This window comes from Apteryx mantelli, chromosome 1, assembly GCF_036417845.1.
Source record: "Apteryx mantelli isolate bAptMan1 chromosome 1, bAptMan1.hap1, whole genome shotgun sequence".
NCBI lineage: Eukaryota > Metazoa > Chordata > Aves > Apterygiformes > Apterygidae > Apteryx > Apteryx mantelli.
Window position 1 is genome coordinate 100,487,027 of NC_089978.1, and position 18,209 is coordinate 100,505,235.

The 18,209-nt window shown below is 40.1% G+C and overlaps 1 protein-coding gene across 1 annotated transcript in view; it reads right to left on the bottom strand.

The window, feature by feature from the left end:
* Positions 1–12,829: 12,829 nt before the first annotated feature.
* The window catches only part of BACE2 (beta-secretase 2), a 49,292-nt gene continuing 43,912 nt past the window's right edge, over positions 12,830–18,209 (bottom strand). The window contains exon 9 of the mRNA XM_067289769.1: positions 12,830–13,467. Within this exon, the coding sequence (XP_067145870.1) occupies positions 13,214–13,467 (254 nt within the window). The 3' untranslated portion in view covers positions 12,830–13,213. The remainder of the gene's footprint in view (positions 13,468–18,209) is intronic.

Here is an 18,209-nt window from a genome sequence, read left to right on the forward strand (position 1 = left end):
GGCAGAGCCCCCCCGCCACGGCCAGGTGCCACCTGGACAGCGCGGCCGGCAGCGGGAGGGAGGGGGAGAGGCGGCCACCTGCCCGCGCCGCCCTGCCCCGCCTCGCCGGCGGCTCCCCGCCCCGCCGCGCCGGCGGTTCCCCCCCGCGGGGAGGGACGCGGGAGGCTGCCCCAGGGCCTGGCGGCGAGGCGGAGGCTCACCCGGCCTCCGAGGCGGGCGGCAGCGCCGGGCGCCGCGGGCGAGGCGCCCCCTGGCCGTCGCCCCCCTCGGCCGCCATTACGCGAGGGTGGGGTGGGGGGCCGTGCGGTGCCTCGGCGGGCGGGCGGGCGCGCGCCGCTCGGCCGCAGTCACCTCGTGGCGCCGTTAGAAAGGCACGCGGTCCGCCTCCTTCCCTGGCCTCCCTCCTCTTCTAACGGCCGCGGCAGGGACTGGGCCGAGGCCGAGACGGCAGAGGGCCTGGCGCTGATGACAGACGTGGCCGCTCTGCATGGCGAGAAGAGACAGTGACGTCAGCGAGCTCGGGAGGGTTCATCTGCTGCACAGACCTGCCCTTTGAGCAAATAAAATACAAATACTAGGAGCTGCCTTACAAAAGGCCCTTAAACGTGCCTCACGGAAGTAGTGCTGAAAGTCAACTGTCTGCAGAAAAAGCAATGCGCCCACAGGATCAAAAGCAAGGATCACAGTCCAACAACCCCTTTGAATAGCTGTTTTTCCCCTACTTTCCAAACCGGTTATTTTGAAGTCTTTGTTGAACCCAAACCAGAAAGAAGCAAATAAATACTGTTTTGCTTTGTTTTGTTTTGTTTTCCTGGCAATGACTTGGGTCTCCTTACTGTTTGAGCTGATAGGAATTTGCACTTGTGGAGGCCCACGGCAGCCTCCTGCCCTGCACAAGACCTGCCACGGGCCATGGGGCCAGGCTGCTCCCCGGAGGCAGGTAAGTGGCCTGCGCTAGCACAAAGCCCCCAAAGTGACCGTCAGCCCTGAACCTGAGCAGAGAATTGCCTGCTCAGCTCCCGCATCAAAAGAGAGGCTTCCCAGGACTGCGGCAGCCACTTGGGTTTGTTCAGGAAACTGAGCTGCAGAGCTCCAAGTTGGGCAAAACCCAAGCAAGGAAGCTCATAATTTATTTTGAAAAGTGCTCAGACAACACTGCAAATTATTATATTCACTTAAAATCATCCATTTTAGTTTCTCGTAACCTTCTTTACCGCCTCTGCCACAGGTGAAATGCAGAATTGATGTGTAATTTGGCAAACAGAAGAATAAAACCCTGCAGAGGATACATGCTAAGACTTCTTCCACCTCAGCCGGACTGGGTCTTCCCAGGACACCGATGAAAGCTATGGATGCTTCCAGTCACTGGAGAAGAGGCATTTCTTGGCTTTGGCTGGGAGCTGGGATTTTACAGTATCCTATAAATGGCAAGTAAGTAATTGCCGCTGTTTATTGTCAAATGTACTGGAGCTTGCAAATGTAAAGCAACATCCAATAAACCCTAGGCATGCCAATAATTAAAGTGGCAGCGTGGGACTATAAATTTAAGAAATAAAAAGCATAGGGCAAAAGGGAAAAGGAATTAAGAGTGGGCAAAAGAAAGTTCTGAACACATTGTCCTGGGTTTACTTTTCCAAACATACAGTTATTTCCATGGGGACTGTTATCCTGCGAGACAGTACATCAGAAAATGATGATGTCTCTGTTAATACCTGATTGAAACTATTCAAGAGTGTATGCTACCTTTAAAGTAAAAATAATGTGGCTTAAAGCCCAAACACTACAGCTAGTGGTAGCCAAATGAAAAATTCCGCTTGTTTTATTAAAGCAAGGAAAATAAACTAGGACTCAGGATAATTTAACTTTGTGATAAATGTATTGTGTGAGCACTGGTGGGACATGGACTCCATGGATAAAAATTTCAAGCACTCAGGAGCTTTGCTGCCACCTAAATGCACTACTGTAAAAAAAAAAATTTTTTTTGAGGGATCAGTGACTCTTGAATAACTGCCTGTTTACCTGCTTTTACCCCACAAGAAAGATGTGGTAGGTTACTATTTTTTCATTATTGCTTAAATTTGAGCTACACCCAAGTATTTGTTACAAAACCAGGCAGCACAGTAACTGGTTTGCTGCCAAAGTCCAAGGATCCAGTGTTCTATGGCTGAGGAAATTTTAAATGCCAAAGGACTGGGAAACTTTTAAATGTTTTATTTCAGGTATCAGTTCTGTGTCTGCAAAAGAGCTGCAATACTGCTCTAGCTGTAGTAATTAATCAAAGATGTGGGATACAAAGCACTTTCAAAACATTATTTCTATTCATATTTTAACCATTCATTCTGTAATTTGAAGGCTTAGAAAAAACTTAATAAAACATTAATCTTCACTCTAGATGCTTGTGAAACTGTCAGACCCTTTGGTGATAAGCAGCATAGAAAAGCTATTCGTGAAGTAAGAACAGTCTTGCAGACAGCAAATGGCACAGATGGGTAAGTACAAAATGTTTTTGCGTTAGTCTTTTTCTAACATCATAAAAGCCACAGTCCTTGGAGGAAGTTTATGGGCATTTGCTAACACTATAAAATTACAACAGAACAAATTCCTGCCTGCCCTTTGAGCCTCTGTACCTCCAGAGATGTTTTCTGCATCCACCCCAGTTGGCTAACAAGTTAGCGTAAGCGTCATCCCAGTACTCATAGCTATTTAATTTAAATGCTTTCTGCTCATCCACAAAAGGTCAACAATATATGTTTAATCATGCTAGGATAGAGTTAAAACAATGTAATGATTTAAAATGGAGGCAGAATTTGTAAAGCAGAGAAAAAATATCCTACCAAATCTTTGCATGTAGAGGTCACAAGGACTTCAAGAGCTACTAGGCAAAACAGATTACCTACATTAAAAAATGCAACTGATGTTTAAGTTAACTAATTGTACCTCAGATTTGGGTTAGGTGAGAACATACACACGGACAACATGGGTAGCACTATGGAACTGCCATATATTCTCAGACTGCCATAACTCAGCCATACTTCTGTGTGTGCCTGTGCCCACCAGTCCATTCAGGTGGAACTTCAGCATCCTGAATTGTGGTTGCAGGAGGAGTAACTTGGAGGAATAGGGATTTTTATGTGTATTTTAACATAATATGACATTTTTTTCGGGATCCCTTGGAGGTCTTCATGAAACCTAAGAGCAGATATTTAGAACAAGATGAAAGCTCTGGATACTTTTAAGTTCTTTCATGGACATACTGAAATAAAAAAAAAAAATTAGATATACAAAAATGAATCATATAAGAGAAGAGGAAGAACAAGCAATGATTACTTTCAGCTGATAAGCCAGAAAACCTGTAAAGCTAGTGAGTCGAGCTCCCGGGAGGTTGCCGGTCTGTTTGGGGGTTTGTTTTATACTGGAAGTTTTTTAAGGTGTGGCATATCTGTCTGTTTTTCTCATGCCCTGTTAATCCAGAGATACACAAGAAAAAATACAATTTCACTTCATCCAGATAGAAAATGTTGACAGGAGAAGTTTCCTCAGTACTGGCAGCACGAGCTCAATACATTATGGGCTCAAATCTAAAGTCAACTTTAATATACAGTGACCCAAACTTTTAGGAAGGGAAGGGGGAAAAAGAGGAAGAAGGTAATCCTTCTATTAAAGTTGGATACTTTGATATGACTTTGCATAATCCTACAGGATCTTTGTAGTCTGTTTTCTGGGACTGCTGTTAGGCCAAGAAGTTGCTATTAGCACAAACTCTGTGCAACCCCACACCTTCTGCAGCAGAGTCTGGATGTGCGCAATCTGGTCAGACATGGCAGTAAGCCATGAAATTAAAAAAGTAAAGTAAAGTAAGAAAGAAGTAAAGTAAAGATGTACCAGAGGGAGCTGGGCTGGCTAGGCCCTTGCTACTAGCAATCCTGAAACACTTGTATCTTGGCACCATTCTGTAGTAGCTCCTGGAGCTCTTCCCCAACCTGTACTGCCAGTGCCAGGTTTCTCAACGGGTCCATGCTGAGGCTGCTGTGCTGGGCTTTGCTTAGCTGAAGGCAACACTGGAGTTCCAAAGGAGCAAAAAAATCACAGTATCCACTTTTGCAGCCCAGCCTGCACTCACAGGGGGGGAGCTGGATTTCTTTCAGACCTATCTTCTAGAGAGGGGGAAGAGAGGGAAAGGGCCCACCTTACACGTGGGTCAGCATGGCAAAAGAAATGGGCAATCAGTGTGGGTTGATCTTGCAGGACAGTGTGGGAAAATGGTGGGCATGAGTTAGTCAATGAAGAGAAATGTAGAAGCAAACCAGAAGACTATGTAAAAATACATCAGCAGTTAAAAATCCCTATAAAACACCAGCCCAGAGAACATTCAAGATATACAACAATAAAAAAATCTCTCACAGTAAAGAATAAGGAAAGCCAAAGTTAATGTTAAGCTTACAATTAAAAAACCCTCAACCAATGGCAAAGTAAGTGGTATTCTTATGCGCAGTACCTCAGAACAGGACTGTGCTGGATGCATAAAAATGAAGTTGAATCACAATGCTTTGTTTATCCTTACAAAAATTTTGTCTAGTCAGCAACCATAAAAGTTCAATATACTAGTATTTGTTATAATAATATTAATATAATAATATTTGTCTATACACTGTCAACATAGATTCCTGTTGTCTTTACAGTAACCTGTATTTCTTAGGAATTGCTATTCAATTTCCTAGAAACACAAATGATGGGTCAAAGTATAGGCAAAAGTAACTTGTGAATTTCCAGAAGAAAAATCAAATGCAAACCATTTATTTTTAAAAATACTTTGTTCTGGTTCAGAAAAGGAAGAACAACTAGTATTCATCGTTCAAGGGTCCAACAGATTTACCTGTAGTCCTGAAAAATTAGATTGAGCATTTGAATTGTAAACCTTCATGTATTTGTCTATACTGCACTGTAGTTAACAAAAAAGCCCTATTCTTGCAATAAATTCTTGCTATCATGTTGCACACTCAGACTTAAAAGGTGTTTTGTCTAGATGAGCCAGCTTTAAAGGAGAGAAATGAACAAGACGTAACCAATCAGTTATGGCTATTAATATATGTTAGATGGTTTTAAAGGTTTGGATTGACTAAACCTGAAGTACAGAAGGACATTCTGAAGATGATGGTAGTTTCAGAAGCATAAGGGAAGTTTAAACACAAGAAAAAAATTGAAAACTTGTATAGTACTTCTAGGAATGTGCATAGATAGGCTTCACTGAATTATCAAAAGGACAGAAAGGACAAAACTGGACGGCTTTCCAAAGTGTGAATTAAAAATACTATATTAAACAGTTTGTAGTAATCTTTCTTGTTTGGCCAATCCACCAACTTTAGCAACACACCTACACTATGCTACCTCAGGGCTTGAAAAGAATTGTTTTTTTAAAAGAAACTTTTGGGGGATTGGGAAGAGGGATATTACTAAATGATCAGGAGAACCCCAGTTAAGAACCTTTTTAGGTAGGACATTTAAAGAAAGAAAAGCTGAAAGTACTTTTAATAGAGTTAAGACAACAGAATTTGCTGCGAAGAAAAAAGGGCTCAAAAACTCTTGTATTTGAAAAACAAAACACGTGCGCCACCTCCTGGGATACAAAATATAGAGCACAGTTAACCACCTGAGTTCTAGCTCTCCAAAGGTAAGAAATCAACTTTCAGAGAGGCTGCCTTAGGGCCTGGGACATTCACTTGCTATGCCTTCTTGTTTATAGTTTAGGACAACAGAGAGCAACAGTCCAAAATATTACTTTCATTCATTCCAGATAATCAGAAGTTTCATCTTCTCAAGTTAATGTTTTCTATGCCTGATTTCTGTCCAGTTCTGAACTGACGAAAAGTTGAAGCAAGAAAGTTTTGGTTATTTCAGTATAAAGAGGAAAAATCACCTCAGTGCTAAATATACCTGCCAGCTCCCCTCCTTGCAAAGTTCAGGTAAGTGCTAAAGCAGTTCTGCTTTCCTTTCAGAGCTAAAGGCAGAAGGTACAATTGAGAATCTCAAAGTACTAGGAATAATTTGGTTGTATATCATTTATTAGCTTTGAAGTTCATCTTAACAGGATTTAAAAAGACACACTGAATGGGTTGAAAGAATTAATCATTTATTTTAAACAGCAGAAATTTTGATTTTTACAAAGTGTTTGTCTGAAAATGGCAAGACTTGAAAGTATAAATACCAACCTTTGGAAAATCGTGTAATGAGGCTTGGCAGTAATTGGGACATACATCCTAACATCAGCTGAAGATTGAGTAAAAATACAAAAAAATAAAGGAAAGATTGTACCCCTTTTTTCAAAGTTTTGGTCCCATTTTCCTTTCAATCGATGTTAAATCTGATCTAATACAAAAAATCAGGTGAAAAAATTCATCTAGTAGATGGGATCATTTCCTTAAGTGATGTTTCCAAAAGAACTATCAAGTAACAGTTGACATAGTGTTAGTCTTAAAAGATTTCTACATCTCCATATAAAACTTTTCAACAAAAGAAGTGAACTGCCTGTTGCAGATAAATCTTATTTAGACATTCAACTTTGTACAGTTTTATGCACACACACAGTATTGGCTAGCAAAGCAATTTTCCCAGTAAATATTACAGTAATCCATGCCTTGGTGCTATCAAGAAATTGTCAGTTATCTTTTCAGAATCACTTCAATACAACTTGCTTGACTCCATTTTTTTTTAGAATCTTACAAAGGACAGCTATGCTGCAAATTCAGCCATTTAAACATTCAGTTATATAATTCCCCTCTAACAACCCAGGAATAAACATACCCTTCACAGGTTTGACATGGCTCTATGAAAATCTATATGGGGAAGATACTCTTCGAAGACGGCTGTAATGAGAGGGTTGTTATGAACAATGTAGTTTGATCAAGTATTTTGCCTAGCTACACACCCTTGTAAAATCAGAGTGGGCTGAACTGCTCCACTTGAAAAAGCAGAAGTTTCTCAGTCAGAAAGAAGAGCTCATGGCCAGCAATGGGTCCCCTATACTTTGTGGTAAGACAAAAAAACACAAGGCCTTTCACAGTAGGCCAGCTATCTGCTTAAGGAATGGGGCTAACTCTCACTGCTCCTTGTGGTCCTCCACTCACCTGGGTATTTTGTAAGGAGAGAGAAAAAAGAAGAAGTACACTTATACATCAGGGGTTTCCAGTTTATTCCCTGGATGCCATGCAGTATTCCTTGAGCTACAGATAGCAATTTCATCTGTCTGGAAAGCAGGCCAGGGTGGGAAGAGCATCCACACCAGTGCTTTCCACTACCACAACAGGGACAGCAGGCTGGGGCCAGAAAGTAAAGGATCAGTGAGGAGGACCAGCAAGGACAGACCCATCTTTCTCAGCCTGTCCCAAGTGAGAGAGTGGGGAGGAAGGAAAGCTGACATCAGTGGAAAAAGAAGAAATATTTCCAAGTGGGAAGTGAAAGAGGTCCAGGAAATGTAGTCAGATGCAAATAGGGTCTTTGCACACAGGCTGGTTCAGGGACCATGGACATAATGAAGTTTTGGCACTCATTCCCCCCCCCCCCCCCATGCTACCTTAATGCAGGTATTTTCAACCTAGAGTCTGGTTAATTTCTAAAGCCTCACAAACTACTTCAAAACAGGTCTGTGAAAGAAAATCAAGTCAATCTGTCACCAAGGAAATCAAGTCTCGTCAAAATGCTGAATTTTGGATTACAGGGGTCTTCAACTTTTTGGAACATTTTTTGCAGGGGGAACTGGGGTCAGAAGGTAATCAGGAGATCTGAAGGTTCACAGCTAGTGACTTAGTAGGATGACAACTGTAATCAAGAATTTTGATTTTAAGTGAGTATCATCAATTAAAGAAAAATACAACATTTAGTGAGGGCTACTTCCTTCAGATGATGAGAATTACCTTCTGTGTTTTACTCTTTGGCTAGCTTAAAAAAAATCTGCATGTGCATTTTATATTTTAATGTAAAATTTTTAATATTTCAAAAACTACCTAACCACTGAAATCCAGCCAAAGCCTAGCTGCAGTGAAAAAAATGTGAACACAAAACATTCTTGTATTATTACTGTACAGTAACTAATGTTAACATGTTTTGAAATAACTTTTTTTTTTTAATTTACAAACAGATTATTGCTAGGGGTGAAAAATAACACTATACACTTTGTTACATGGAGAGGGTACAATGACTATACAACAAATATTCATTCAGCAGATGTCTAATAACTCTACTTAAGAGATGCTTGTGCCACTTATTCACATGTGAGTGGATATGTGGACAGTAATAGGCACCTTAGAGTACACTTGCTTTCAAAATATTCGAACAAGTGAATCCTACCAAAGCAGCCAGGTGACAAACTGACATAGGTGCACTTATAGCAGCTTTTCAGCAACTGCAGTTGCTCTCTAGTTCTGCTCTACCAAAGTGTCTCAGCATCTCTTGTGTTTCGCACAACCGGCCAGCTTCAGCTCACCTTAGCCCCTCTGTCAGTGCATGTTATAACAGTAGCTTTTGCAGCATGGCTGCATCTCATCCAGGGGTTTGGCTGAAGCCAACAACTGGATTTCAGAGGAAATTCCTGAAGAGCCATTACCAGCACTCTGGATTACCTGCAAGTCTGGCCTAAATTCTAATTAGGGTCTGGAAGCCAGGAAGTCTGACTGGCTCAGAAGATTGCTTGTATCCCATTGCCAATCTGTTTTCACTTCTCTGAACAGCAGCAAGAATTTCAGCAGCCAGAAATGAACAATTTATCAATCAGAGAGTCAAGTTTGACAGCAACTAATATCTTGGTAAATTGTACAGACCTTTTTTAAAAGGCTCAATCAGTTATGCTCTTACAATTTTTAATGAAGTAGAGTTATGGGTAGCTTGCTTGTTTTCCTTTACTTAATTTTATTTGACTTCAACAGGATATTGTACCAACCCCCTGTATTACGGAAAATCTGAGGTCAGGATAAGACAATGAACCAACTTAGTTGTTGAAAACATCTACAGAAATCAAAGAACATTTCAACAGTACAAGTTTTCTGATAACCCAGAATGATTAAGATCCACTCTCTCTTTGAAAAAATTATGATAAGCAACTATCATAACATAAGCCTTTGCTTATCTAAAAGGAAAAAGTTAGTATCCAAATGGCTCGTCCTTCAGTGAAACATAACCAACTGATAACACTGTAAGTAGCTGCCCGTAAGTGGCTGCATAGAATACTTTGACTTCAGCCAACAAATAGTTAAATATCATTAAGTAATTGATATTTTAACACAAGATAGCAAAAACAATTGCTTTGTGATTACCACTAGTTAACCTGCACAACATCAAAGCTAGAAACAGTAATGGTACATTGCCTTGATATATTGCATTTAAGTGGGTCCAACATACAAATGCTAAATATCAGCCGTTTCACCTTAAAAACAGAACAATCCCTTGATCTAACTTCTTTAGAGAACCTGAAACAAGGGCTTATAAAAATTCTTCATCTGTTTTCTTCAGCACTTAAATTGAGCCAAAAAGCCTACAAAAAGATTTCTAGCACCTGTGACAGCACAGTGGGATAGAACTAACATATTCCCATGCTTGAATTGAAGTTTAAACTAGTTGAATTCAAATGACAGAGCTCCAGGTCCCTTATGATTGAACTGATAGTATCAATTATCTAAGAAGCAGCATCCAGTGAAACATGGCTTTCTGACATTCTCATGGTACATGATATGACATTCACATTAGGAGAATGGTAGTTCTGCAACAATCGTTAGTATGTATACAAGCAGTCGGAGGTACTGTGATGGGAGTATCCCATCTTCCATAATAAATACAGAATATTTTCCAACACTATCTTTACTCAAAGCTCTGTTTCTTAAGGCATGGTTTACTCTCATCTCTGAGGTTAGTTAATAGGAGTATAAAATACCTCAGCACTCTCCTTTAAAAAATATCAGGGAAAGAGATCACTAATAAGACACACTTGGTAACACTGTAGTTTGTCATTACATTTCATCTTTCATAGAAAAATGCTCAAGAGCATTATTTTTCTTAATGTGCTAAAAATGAACCCTCAAGGGTTTCTATTGCTCTTCTTGTTGCCAGAGCAACAAAGCAATACTCACCTGAATATCTGCCACTGTAAGTATCAATTTACAAGCTGAGATGAAGTTAGTACTGCTAGCAGATGTCACTAACAGCATTTTTACTATAAGCCAAATCTTCGTGGCAAGAGATGCCATGAAAACTCAAGAATATATTGCTATTTCATTTGTGCTACTTGATTATTGCTCATATAATTCAAGTATTTCTGTTAAAATGTCTTGACCAATGACATTCAAATGAAAGGGTAAAACTAAAAGACATTTATATGAAATCTAGTGCATTAAGAAGACTTCATTAAACAACTTGGACGAAATCTAGCTTGTCACTAGGAAGCATATCAGGAACCTTTCCCAATAAATTCCATTTTAAAACTCTTTCTGATAAGAAGACAGAATGGAGGAGAGGGAAGAAGCTAACAAATATCTCAAGAGTATACAACTGTTATTACTTTCTGAATTGAAAAAAAAGTTGTCACTCTTTGCCACTGTATCAGTCCAAACATTGATAATGTATTTGTGTTTAAAATGGGTGACAAAAGCATTACTTATATTACTACACTATAGAAAAATGAATGCAACTTTGAAATGGTTTGTTATATGCCAAACCAAACACAGGAGGACTATATGGAACCGAATCACAGAATTGGAAACATCACTCTTTCCAGAGCAAAGTCTATTGCTTTGAGAAAAACTCAAAGGAAAAAATTTTTTTAATGTTTTGACACAATACTGACAACCCATTTCAACAAGTATGGGCCACCAATTATAATGAGCAGTGAGCACCCACAATACCAGCTGAAATGAACGGGGAGGCAGTGAATGCTCTGCGTCTCTGACAATCCCTCGTTGAATTTTATTATCGCTTCATACAAATGAGAAAACATTCAAAAGTTAAAGTTGCATCATGGGGTGAAAATGCCACGATGTGAAGGACACATTTATCACTCAGTTCACCTGAGGAAACCCTCAGAATTAGAGCTTTCCTCCCCTCCCCACCTTAGGGGGGAAAAAAAAAGTGAATCAATCAAGTGAATCTCAGAACTAACAAGTGATTTGACAACAGGAGAAAAAGGTAGGTTTACAATGATAAATAACAGTGTTATAAACTGTACTAAAAATTCTAATTATAAAGACATTAAGAAAAAGACATATGGAAGATACAGGGGAAAAACACTTAAGCTATATAGTTTCTTACAGTCTTTGAATTAATTGTTTTTCTCCCCTCCCCTGAAAAACTAAAAGGCAGGCGAAGAAGGAGGAAAACTCAAAAATTTCCTCCTATTTCCAACTCCTAATTACAAGAAAAGACATTTCCTGATCTTAGGTCAAAACACCAATCATTTCACTCTGTCCAGCCAAGCAATCTGAAAGTGCAGTAATTAAAAAGGTAAGAATAACAAAAACATTCTTTACAGGCACTTCCAGTTATGAAGTGAAATGCACAAGTTTGTTTAAAAAATAGTGCTTTATTTTCACACATATTATATGCACCTCTTTAAAAGTACCATTCTTGAAAAAGAAATCTTTGGGTATCCCATGCAAAGTCAGAAGCAGAGGCAGTGTGAACTGGAAGGAGGTCTGGTATTCTGAGCTGAACTGCTTGTTTTGTTACGCATGCAGATGTGTAACCTGCTCTGCCACTGAAATGCAAAGGCATTTTTTCAGTTATTTTTTAAAGAGATAACTCATGAGTTTTGGGTGTGAAAATACAGTAGTTATCACTGGATTTCTCAACCTCACATTGCTTATCTTTCAAACTCACCATTAAACAGTTTTAGAAAAGCAATGGTAGTCGTGCAACACTGACTGACTAGATAAAATATATTCAATCTGCAAAGAAAATGCCGTGTTTTGACCTCAGCACTAAGATCTGTGCTTGCACAAAGGAGGTCTGCTTAAATATATTCCTCCCTGCTCTCTCCCGCTATTGTTTTCAGTCTTACACTATGTTTGTTTTCAGACAGCACTCCCAGCCAGTCAGTACAAACACTTTTCATTTGATGGACACACCAGTGAAGCTAAGCTAAAAACCTCCAACTGCTGTTCAAGTTTAAAAACAAACCAGCATTAAGGTTTTCACTTCACAGTTTATCCACGAAGACAGGTACTTTATCCCTTGAACTTTCAGGTTGCTGGGCTCAGCAAAAAAAATGGGTTGTCTTTCTCATTTTATTACATGCTCACTAGAAATACCAAAAGAGGTGGTAAAGCATGGACTTAAAAAAAAAGAAAAAAAAAAGGAAACCACTTGGGGGAGAACTGAGAGGCTTTTTTTGTTCACTGAAATGGAAAGTTATGAAACATTAGTTTGATAAAATCAACTACTTAGAAGCCAAGGAGTTACACTTTGTTGTATGGAATTTCCTGTGTTTTAAGATCAGTTCTAAGTCACATGCTTGCCAGTGGTAAGCATCCTTGTAAGCTGAGAGGTAGTCTTGTTTTACACTAAGGCTGAACAAGTTTGTTTCCCTGTTTTCCCCTCCTCAAACTCTTTTGGACTGATGCTCAGGAATGGTGACCCTCTCAAGTGGCAGCAGTAATCTTGAGGGGGGAGGGAAAAAAAAATCAACATTTCTTCTTCTTGACCTCACTTGTATCCATCTGCTGAATAAGTCTGACCTTCCCCCCTCCCCTGCACCATGCACACAGTTTCAAAATGAACTGATATAAACAAAAAGCTGTATTAATTTGATTAAGAAGAGAAATTATTAAAAATTACTTTTCTCTTTTTCTACATTCAAGGCTTGATTAGTTAGAAACTTTTGACAGCTCCTTTTTTGTGAAAGAGGGAGGGATAATTTTGTTCAGATAGTGGAAGAACATCATGGTGTGTTTTGTTCTTTTCCTTTTTTTAAAAAAGAAGGTACTAATGAGGCCATAAAGGCTCATTGTACTATAATAGCAAATCCAGTATGGCAGCACTTAAGAGGTGGTTAATAGTGCTTTGGTTCAGAATCAGTGTTAGAAAATAAAGCTTAAAAAATCATGATGCAGGATATTTGGAGGGATTTCAACAGCAATTTGTAATGGACGTAGAAAGGACTGAGGCGCTGGCTTCTTCTCCTTGGCAAAGTACTTTATTCTTCATTGTGTTTAAGTTTCAGGTTTCATGATCAAGTTTCTCATTTCCATCGATGACGCACTAAGGAGGATTCATCATTGACCACATCATTGTCAGTGTAGCGGTGCTGACACCGTGGTGGAATAAGCAGTAGGATGATCAGTACCAGGAGGATAATTCCACACAAGCTCATGAGAGCGTAGGAGGCAATCCACAACACTGGTTCATGGAAAGAAATGCTAGAAACACAGTTGCTTGCAACATCTGCTGTTGTGAAAGGGCCTTCAATCTCAGATACTGTAGAGCCACCGATTTCTGAGAAATCACATAGAGAGAGACATTAAGTCCATACATACCATTCAAAGGCCAACGAAAAAGATTTATCCTAGATATATCCCACTCCCCTCCATCATCATACATCTTGGCATACTCATTTTTAATGTATTTCTCACTGCAATAAAAAGAATAGCACTGCATGTTTATAAAATGAGAACCTGAGGTGTAGGGAGACCATGATACTCCTGCGTTCACATAGACTGTCAACAGGAGAGTGGAAATTGAACTCAGGTCTCCCACAGCACCAGCTAAAGCCAAAGCCACTAGATCACCTTTTCTTTTGGGAATAACTTCAGAAATGACAGTTTAACAAGACTTAAAAATCTTACAATACCAACCAGGCCTGTGGAATTTTTGTTGTTTCTGACATTCACAACAACTAGAAAAGCACCTCAGACAATTTTTACATCTGCTGTAGTTGCTACCTCCCAAGACAGGCCTTAGGGAGCAACATGCAGGTTCATTAGCTTCCAGATACCTCAACGAACTGTGTCCTGGGCAGAGCGGAAAGGAGCACGGATACTCTTGCGAGTGGGGCTGCTGAGGTGAGAGTTCAGAAAGAAGATAAGATAAAATAGGAGAACCAGGTGACAAGCGTACAGAAAAGGGTAACGGTGGAGATGAAGGTCAATGGCAGCAGTGAGAAGCTGGGACACGAAGGAGCAGTGCCATAGGGCAGGGAGGGAGAAGCTAACTGAGCAGCTCAAAAAAACGGAGGTGATACAGCTAAAGCAATAAGCAAGAGAAGGTGCCTGGGCAGCTCTGCTTTGAACAGCCATCCATCTTGGTAATGTCACAGACTCTGTGACTTGTTTCATTGCCATCACAAACCTGTACTTAAACCAACACTTGCTAAAAAGGGTTATGCTGCCCATGGTTGTCAGAGTAACCATGGCAAGCACAGCAAAGTTCCCCGAGTTGTGGACAGGGCTATCTGTATTGTAAAGGCAGAACAGGTGGGTTGCCTAGGGCAACAAAATATTCAGAGCATTGCTATCTGCAGGACTGTGGCTGGGGAAGGATGGATATCTTTTAGCTTGCTTAGGGCAACTGGGAGTCTGCAGTTAGTACTGTCTGTGCGTTTTAACAAATATTCTTCCAAGCAGCTGTAATTTACTTCTCTAGTCAAATAGTCCAGGGCACATTTGAGTGTTTCTTATAGAAGGCCTCAGTTTTAACCTTCCTACTTCATTTCACGTTATACACAGTTCATTTTACACACACACACACACACACACATTCTTGCCAAATCATAAGTGACACTGCCTTACTGAAACCAATATCTCTTATTTACACATAGCTTAGACAAGATTCCTGGAAGCACATTTAAAGAGATGCACAAAACATACTTTCTTGATGGAGGAGGGTAGTTTGGTTTTGGGAAGGCAGGAAGGAGGCCTTTAATGTTCTCTGCAGAGAGACAAATGCAGAATAGGTAGGCTGATTTATTTACAGTTTATTTGGAGAGATTTTAGTTGGTGTTCATTTCCTGGCCTCCTTGTTTCATGACCTCATATTATTTAAAGGTTTAAGTCTTATTAGACTTAATTCAACTTAATCATAGTTTGCCACTAAAAGCAGTCCTGCTCTCCCTCACTGACAGTAGGCTGCAAGGACAGTCAGGGCAGCGCGCTGATCTGATGGAAAACTAACCTGTCAAAACAAACAAATGCCAAAACAAAGAATTTTCTGTTTGATCACTCGCTGCACCAACTCACCCTCCAGCTGCAAGTGTGGGAACACTTCTTTCAGCAGCAATACCGTTAGACTGGGCTGGGGGAAGCCTGGGATTGCACCACAAGCATTCTAGCACTGGTGAGTAAAAAATCGCATCTTCTTTCAACTCATCAGATTGCAATGAGCTGGCTCATACACCCTGTTGCATCAGCAGATCTTTGCAAAAGACACTGCTGTTACAGAGGCATGGAAAGTGAGCTGCACAGTAGTGGACAGAGTTGTAAAAGACTACCTAGCAGGCCTGTGGCAGAGACAACAAAACCCTTTTGTTCAAAGTCTCAGTAGTGCACTTTGTCTACTGTGCAATTATTTTCCCTGGAAATCTCACCCCCCCACATACACTCTTTCTTCTGACTCTATGAAGTCCTGCAGCAAAACCAAACTAAAGAGCATTTAATACTAATGCAAAATGCAAGGCATAAATATTGCTACTTAGGAATTCAGTATTTTGAAGAGGAGAAAAAAAAGCAGCACAATTTTCCTTCTTGGAGATAGCTTTGAAAATAAACAGTCCCTAATTACTCAGTATTTGGCTTGAGTACAATAATTACTCCTATTAAAAAGGCAATACAAAATTGTTGCCATAGTGGCTGACATTTTAAATTACATTTTCAGAATACTTGACAGCAGCATAGCCTCTGCTTTCTTCCCTCCAAAAATAAAAGTTTTCCCTCACCTTCCTCCATCCCCCAGAGAAATTGCAAGGAAACAGAGGGGAAATTTACTTAAATTGTTCAAACTAACCCTTAACAAACAGTCACACATTTCGACTATTGCACATTAGCTGAATTGAGGTATTTTGCCTTTTGTTTTAATTAGAACATCTGGTAGTAGCTACCTATAATGAAATCTTGACCTTGAATAAATGGGCTTTTCTTCATTATTGATGACCACAAGACAAAGATGGCACCTCTGGAAAAATGCTATTTTGTAACATCTGTGTAGAAGCTCAAAGTTGAAAAAACCAAACACATGCTCACTCACTACCTTGGGTGGTTTGAAAAGGAAGCAAACAGAAGTTGGATCAGGTTTATCATAGAATTGTAAAGTGTTGCTTGGCAGGGACCTCTGGAGGTCACCTAGTCCCACCTTCTACTCAGAGCAGCACCATCACCAACAGTCAGCTGTGGCTTTGTCCAGCCAAGTCTTGTGAACCTCCAAGGATGGAGAACCTATGATCTCTCTTGGCAACCTGTTTCAGTGCTGCACCACACTTCTGAGGAAGAAGAACTTCCTAATGTCCTACCTGAACCTCCTAAAGTGTAACTTGTGGATGTTGCCTCTTGTTATGCTGTTTGGCTTGTATTCACTGTTGGCTTGTATTCAACTTGGGGCCTACCATAACCCCCAGTTCTTTTTCCACAGGGCTGCCATTCAGCTGGTCCCTTCCCAAATGGTACTAGTACATGCTGACATTCTGTCCAAGATGCAGAACTTTGTCCTTTTGCTCACTGAACCTCATGAGATTTCTGCTGCCCAGTCCTCAAGTTTATCAAGATCTTTCCAAATTAAAGCTCTGTGGTTCATCATGCCGGCCGTTCTCCCCAGTTTAGTGCCCACAAATTCACTGGGAGTGCATTCTGCCTCATATTTTTGTTTAAAAGCTGTAGAAGTAATTTATGATGATAATGCTTGGCACATTTCTTCCCTGAAAATCACCCAAGTCTTGATCCTCTCATCTTCTCACTTACTATAAAATATTAGGGGTATAACTCCTCTCAATGCTGAGGTATCATTAGGTTGCATCTCTAATATTAAGGTGATCTGAACATCTAGTCTCAAGTAGGGACCTAATCCAAAACCTTTCCCAGCCATCCTGTAAATAGTAGATGATATCTGAAATAATCAGCAACAGGCAATTTGAAACAATTTGAAATTAGCAACAAGCAGAACAAGTTTTAAAAGGCTTAAACTATCGATCAAAATAAAATTTCTTTTCTTGCAACAACCAAAAAGTTTCATGCAGCCTTCTAACTAACTCTGAGTCTTTTGTTCTTGGTATGTGCTGGAGAACTAAAATGGTGCAAGGAGGATTGCAGAGAGAAATTATTTCTCATCTCTAGTCAAGTCTCAACAGAAACTTGAGGTTCAGTGATGTTAAGGGTTTGGTCCTGTTCCTGCAATTTTTGCATTCAACACATACTTATTTAGTATCTTATAAAAGCCTGGGCTTAAATTCAGTTTTAACACTCTATTGTAAACAAGAAAGCAAAAGTCATTACAGAGAAACAGACACACACCAAATGGTCTTTTACATTTCTCTATTTCTGAAGATTTATGTCACTAGTAATTCAATTTCATTTAAGCCCACAAACAGACTAAAAGGGTCCAAATAAATTTCATTAATATAGTTGCTATGGAAGACATGACTGGTCTCCACAGGAAGCCAGTTAGGCAGCTTAATCCTTCACACTGCACTGAATGCTAACCGCTCACAGTTGTGGTTTTCTGATGAAAGTAGTGTTAAATATGGAAACCACAAGCTGTGAAGAAGTGAATTCAGAATAAATGGCACATCCAGCAAAACGTCATCTGCCCCATGTGAATAAAGTCTGACAAATCAGTATAACATCTTGTCTCAGTCAGTGTCTTATATCACCTGATTTCTCAAGAAGCTGTTTCCACAATATTAAGTTAGACATATACACAAAACGTGGACAAAGAAACCAGAAGAAAATGCCTTCTGACACCAGCTGGGAATTATGATGTGTCCAAGCTAATGTAAATGCAGATTTCATTTCTAGCAAGCCCAATTCTTCCTCTCTGGAAGAAGGTTGTGTAGAACTAAATGAAGTGGCCAAACTCTAGGCTTCTATACAGTGATATTACCATTAAGGTGTTATTATGGTTCTCTGACTTTTTCTCAACAAAGACACACTTTCAGAGCACTTATCAGCACCAGCTGGCTAGAGTCCCCTGCTGACCATGTCAGTCAATATGTGTGTCAGAGTGTCCCCACCCCTCTCCATCAACGGCTGCAGTGT